The sequence below is a fragment of the Impatiens glandulifera genome, chromosome 1, assembly GCF_907164915.1.
Source record: "Impatiens glandulifera chromosome 1, dImpGla2.1, whole genome shotgun sequence".
NCBI lineage: Eukaryota > Viridiplantae > Streptophyta > Magnoliopsida > Ericales > Balsaminaceae > Impatiens > Impatiens glandulifera.
Genome location: NC_061862.1, coordinates 87,714,987 through 87,721,615, shown reverse-complemented (window position 1 = coordinate 87,721,615; position 6,629 = coordinate 87,714,987). Strand labels below are relative to the sequence as shown.

The following is a 6,629-nucleotide window of genomic DNA, read 5'->3' as shown; positions in this document are numbered from 1 at the left end:
ACTTATATTTCAATTATAATTGTAAAACTACTTATAATTGATACTAATAACATTATATTGTTTCATTAAAAATAATATGTATAATTTGTCGTTAACGTGACAAAATTCCAAACTTTAAGAACTCTTGAAAGTAATCAAATAGGTTTCTTAACAAGCAGTCCGAACATAAAAAACAAATGTTATCTAAAATCAGTCCTTAACAACATTAGTTACTCAACAATTCCAAAAAACCGCCCAGATAAAACACAGTTATAAATTTGAATCAAATAATAGCTTTGTATAGTTACTTAACAATTAGACAAGAAAAGAGATTTAAACTGAGTTAGTTATAAATTTTAACCGATAATTGCAAAATGAAGCAAGCAATATCAGGTTATATACCTGTCTTGCTGCTCCTGAAGAAGCTTTGCTGATGATTTTGCATCGAGGTAGAGACAACTTGCCTCCTCAACATCTGCCTGCAGTAAATCGCAAATCTCAAAATGAAATACAAATCAATTCTCTAAACAAACAAAAATGAAGAATAATAGTTTTTACCTTGCAAATACTATTGCGACCATTCATTTTAGCCACAACACTTGCCGGTGTTAAGAGTTGCACTGCATGCCTAAGGAATTTTAGGGGTGTAAGTCGTCGTCAAACTCATCTCCAAAAAGTCCTAAACTGAATTCATGATCTGAATTGGATGGATATAGCTAGGTTTCTAGAACTCAAAAACCATTTATAAATTTTAACATCACATTCATTTCAGTATTCTCTATTTCCAGAAATTGTGTCTCAATGTCTGTTGTATAAGTTCTCTCTAATAATAATGCTTCCATTATGATACTACTAAAGTAAGTAGAGGACCAGGGCAAACCTTAAGGATGTCAATTGTCCAATCTCTCCAAGATGAGCTAGGCTCTCTTCATCCACTACTAGTTCCTCAACTTGCGCTCGAATAGCGAGAATCTGCTCCAGCAGCATTAATACGAGGAAGATGATAAACAATTAATCAAGTAGGAATCATAATAATATCAAGAATTAAGATAGAGCAAGGATAAGAAAATATTATTTATGAAATGGGTTCTGAACCTGTATCATTTCAGGTGGACTATATATTTCTGTCTTTATAATTACCACTCGGTCTAACAAATCCACAGGAATTCCATGAGGACTTAACATGTCTGTTCCCCTGCCAAAAATCAAAACAAAGTAAATCATTATGTCTTATACAGTCAGCTTTTGAAAAATATGCAAGAATGTGCACATATAGAGGTTTTGTTTCTTTTGAATCAAGTGTTCACTTATAGTCAAATAACTAATCCTTGATTTGTAAAATTTCATGATATTGAAGAGTGTCTTCTGTAAGCACAGTAGTAAATGATTATACCTCACATTACATATTCCTCTATTTGTGGCAAAAATTACTATAGGTGAAAGTGAGCTCTCAAGAGCACAATTTAAGTACGAAAAACACTCTATATCCATCATGTGTACCTGCAAGGAAGTACTAAGAATCAATAATCGCACTCAGCCAATTCAGGACTAGAAAGAAGTTCAAATATCCTTATAAGACCTCGTCAATAAATAAAACACCAGGTACAAGTTCTGCAACACCTTCATCAATGTAACGGTTAACAACCTATAGACACAGATGAAAGTACATTGATTTTTTTACTATATTGAATGCTAACATAAAAACCATGTTAAGAGGATAAGATAGTAATTACCTTGTTATTTTTTTGTCGTAACTTATCCGTAATCTCTGTTTTCCTAGGTTTCATCATCTGCCCCATTAAGGATAAAATATCTTGTCCCCCTTGAGGTTGAGCATTTGCAACATCCAGATCATGCAGTGTTACATCCTGATATTACACATAAACATCAATCAACACAATTTCACATCATGTCCATTTTATGAGTACCATCTTATTAAAAAACCTCTTATTACTGAAATTTCTGAAGCACTCAAGATTACAGTTTAACCTCAGTTTCACGAGAGAAAATACAGTCCAAAGAGTATTTTCTATTTGATGCTAACTGAGGACCGAGGTATGATCCTTACTTAATTAATGATTAGATTTGTTAGTTAGGATTTAAGTCAGATCCTGTACATTAACATATTAAATAAGTTCTAGTTCAAAAATCTTCAATTGGACTCATCCAGAATGACATTGACCATACAAAAACATCTTTTCTTGAAAGTCCAAAATACTTTTCCTTCTGTCAAAAAATGTGAATGACATTTCTTTATACTCCACAAAGCAATTATTTATACTCCACAAAGTTCTATAATGAAATGTCCAAACAGGATTATGATGCATAGCTTCAAAGAATAGCATAAGCTACTTGCAAGGTATGCAAGCAAAGTATGAAGAGAGACCAGGATAGTCCATTGAACTGGTATTTTAATTATTATTATACTTTTAGACGAGGAGCCTAGCACATCAACCCACCACCATGACCACCCAACTTTCAATCATGGTGCTCTTAGTGGAAATCGAACTCGAGACCTCAACCTCTTAAGTTCAGTACTTTTACCACTTGGTACTGATTTAATAATTAAAACAAGATATAAAGCTTGTGAAAGTTGACTCCAATACATGGACAAGCTAACATCATGCATGTTTCAAAACTAGTGATGCATGTCAAGAAAACAATTTATGGAAGAAAACCTGAACTATCTCCTTCTTTTTGTGAACTTCTCCCTTAGGTAGTGGAACATACTCATCTGCCTCGAGATCAAATTCCGTAGCGAAAGCATCACTTCTTCCAACTCTTTTAACTGTCCCACGGTTAGCCTCAATGTATATGACATCACCAACAGCTACCTAAAGATTTTATTCAAACAAGAAAAATCCATTAATCAACTATTCAAACATGAACTTATAATCAATCTCAGCTATGACAAAGAGGGATGGCAAAAAGATATATAACTGTTGAAGAAGATTCAATATAATAAGAGGTTTCTAAAAGCTACCTTTTCCTTGATCAAGGCATCATATATGGTTGAATTAAGCTTCAGATGCTTAGTTCCCTTGACAGATTTTAACCCAATGATAACACTACTTATACTTTTACCATATCCACCTGTTAAGTTGTCTCCCTCTTCAGGAGAGAGTTCAATCACCTGTGAAGAAGAGTTCAATTTTCTACAACCAATTCTAACAATAAAAAAACACATCAAGAAGATTGATCATGGAAACCTGCCTCTCCTTCATACACTTCTTTATTTTCTTTCATACGTAAACCTATTGCCCTTCTGAAATTCTCCATTAACACCTCTGTTTTCTTGACTTCAGAGGAATATACTTCAGATCCAACCATTGGGCAGAATGGAACCTACAAAGAAGTTAAACACTCCATTATGTCACTACTGTAATAGATTGTTAAGTAAAAGTCTAAACAAGAAGATAAGGAAAATAATTACAGATATTGAGATTATGCATCATTGCAATAATGGAAAATGAGGACATTTTGCACACACCTTGCTCCCAAGTTCCTGAGATATAGCAAGGGCAAGAGCCGTTTTACCAGTAGCTGGAGGTCCAGCAAATAGAAGTGTTCGTCCAGCCATTTTTTTTTGGCGAATCATGTCCACTACAAGACCAGAAGCTTCTCTGGCAGCTGACTGACCAACAAATCCAGCGGCCAAAGGGATAGATCTTCCATTGACCTACAAAATATATCATCATCATGAACATTCAACTTAATCCCAGAAAGGTATGAGATAAAGTAGAAGGATGCTAATTCTAGGAAACCATTTTCTATATAGAATTATTATCAAGAAATTATTAGTCCCATCTTTGTCCCAATGACAACAAATACACATTTATTTCCATGATCAATCATGTATGGATGTACAAATGAACAAGTTAACCTTATTTCCTCCCAAAACCGAGTTTAGAATTGTAGTATATAAGGATGAGGTAACGCTTCTACCGTTCTTTTCAATAAAAAGTTCACCTTTAAAAAATAAATATAAGATGATGAATATGCAAGTAAGGAAACCATAAACCTTAAACCAAGTTCAGAATACTATTGCTTTTTGAGAAGAACGAGAATAAAATTATTCTATAAAGTACATAATTTGTAGCCTGAGTTTGTACTAAAGGATGCGAAAACAAATGATGTTCGGTTATTGAGACAAAATATCGTTTTTATCCCAAAACTCAAATATCACTTTAATAATCTAATCAATAAATTTTATTTATTTAAATATTAAATTTATATTCTAATTAAATTTATTATTAATATATATATATATATATTATAAATAAAGCAGGTCAAGAATAATTTGATCTTTAAAATTGAAAAACCAATTTTTTCATACCTTTTAATCGAAACAAGAATTTTTTTGAAAAAATTCAAATTTCCCATTCCTCGAACAAGCCCGAAGGGAAAAACAAAAAAGGAGTAGATTGGCGTACATCAAGACCAAGGCCTTTGATATGAGTATGAGTGGCTATTCTCTCCTTCTTTGTTTGTGATTGAACTTCTTCTATCTTTTTCATCTCTTCTCTCAATTTTTTTAATATACTATATATCGGCTTTTTATCATGTATATGGATTAGTTTGACTATTGTTCTTCTTTTACATATATATACATTAACTCTTCAATAAATATATTTTTATTTTAGTTAATATATTTTTTAATTCTCTTCCATATTTATTAGATTGTTCATTATTTTATGGCTTTCAAAAATAATTATATAAGTTAGAGAAATAGCGATATTTTATATTATAATCTTAAAATATATCTTTCGATTTCAAAATTAATAATCAGATCAAATGTTTCAAATATAATTTAATTAAATTGATCAATATTATATAGTAAAAACGATAGTAAAATAAAAAGAAAAAAAACATATAAATAAATGTTTATAGGAGAACGGATAAAAAAATTAGATACAAATAAATTAAAACTATATTATTTTGTTAAAAAATATAAATATGTCAAAATTTATAATAATACGGTAGACACTAATATTTTACACTAAAAAAATAAAAATAAATATTATAAATGAATAAAACAAATAAGACAACATGAATAAGATATAATATAATAAAATAAAATAAAATAAAATGATAATAAATAAATAAATATTAATAATGGAAGTTAGAATAATAAAGGAAGTAAATAAAAAATAATAAGGAAAATAAAATTTTGTTTTGAGTTTTAATGTCGTGTTTCAATGTTTCATTTCTTAAAATAAATAAATAATAATAAAAATAAATTGTGCTAAAAGGAATTAAGGAAATGCAAAGAAAAAACAATAATTTTTATGCTAGTAAAATCTAGTATTGCAAAAATGGGCGAGAAATGCTACAACTAAGATTTTCTAACTACGTAGTTATACCATGTTAATTTATATAACTATTTTTTATTTCAAATTTAGGGCTAATACACCAAAGTATGGAGGTAAGGATGACAATGGGGCGGTTCAGAGTGGGAAATGCAATTATCATTCCCGCCTCGTTTTAATTTCGGGAATTTTTTTAATACCATCCCCGTCCCGTTCGGGTTTTTTCGGTTTCGAGGAATCCCGCGAGGCACCGTTAATAAATTTTATTTAAAATAAATAAATAAAAATTATACAATAAAATTGTATAAACGAATTTTTTAATATAATATATATTGTAATATATTAAAAACTTATATTATTATAAAGAAATAATTTTAATACTCTTATAAAATATAGTAAATAAATAAATATATTAGTGATTTAATATATTTAATTATGTTTATGATATTCCGGGTGAAAACGGGGTGAAATGGGGCGGGTCGGGGCAGGGGACACAAATACCATCCCCGCCCCATTCTCGTTCGGTTTCGAGGAAAAACCGTCCCAAACAGGATAATTTGATTTGGTTTTCGCGAGACGGTTTTAAATTGTCATCCTTATATGGAGGTATTGTATTACCCTTTAAACTATTACTCAATTTTGAAATCCACCCTGATGATGATGTTAGCTCAACAAACATCTAAGAAGAGAGCGTTAAAGATAAGGATAATTTGTTGAATGTAAATAAAAGTGATTCATATTTTCACTTCCTTTTGAAAACTTGCTTGGATTGAAAATCGTTTGTCTTTATCCTTTGACCACTATAGATTATCAAGTCACATAAATCTGATTCTCTTAGTTTCTTCACATCATGATAATTGTTGCAACTAATTCTGGGTAGATTTTAAGATATCAAACCTAAAAAGTATTTTTGATTTCAGAAAAACCTTATTAATATTAAATTGAATAATAGCAATGTTATTGGATCGAGCACTTACCTAACTATTGTTTGTCTCCTGTCAATGATCAATCGTTTACCTAGGTCAACTCACCTCCAGCCCATATCCGTAAAAGCCCATTTACACTCACTATTTGTATTTGATTAGGAAAAAACAAAGAAAAGAAAAATAAAAAAAGTGAAGAAAAAAAAGTGAAAAGGCCATATAAATAAAAAGAAAATGAAATAATAATGGATAAAATATAATAATAAATAATAATATTTTGAAATAAGTAATAATTTTGAAAATATATTATTACAAATAATGATTCACAAATATCAATATAAATTAAAATATTAACTATTTCAAAAAGAAAAATAATTAATAATCATAAATAATGATGAGTAATAAAGATTTATGGACT

The 6,629-nt window shown here is 29.9% G+C and overlaps 1 protein-coding gene across 1 annotated transcript; it reads right to left on the bottom strand.

Annotated features, from left to right (window-relative positions):
- Positions 1 to 368: 368 nt before the first annotated feature.
- On the bottom strand, positions 369 to 4,496 carry LOC124922081 (ruvB-like protein 1). Its single transcript, XM_047462806.1, has 12 exons — positions 4,413 to 4,496; positions 3,470 to 3,658; positions 3,193 to 3,324; positions 2,963 to 3,112; positions 2,658 to 2,813; positions 1,713 to 1,847; positions 1,559 to 1,624; positions 1,373 to 1,479; positions 1,075 to 1,174; positions 860 to 951; positions 538 to 607; positions 369 to 458 (listed from the first exon to the last, which is right to left on the bottom strand). Exons 1-12 carry the CDS (start codon positions 4,494 to 4,496, stop codon positions 369 to 371), a joined length of 1,371 nt encoding a protein of 456 aa, XP_047318762.1.
- Positions 4,497 to 6,629: the final 2,133 nt, after the last annotated feature.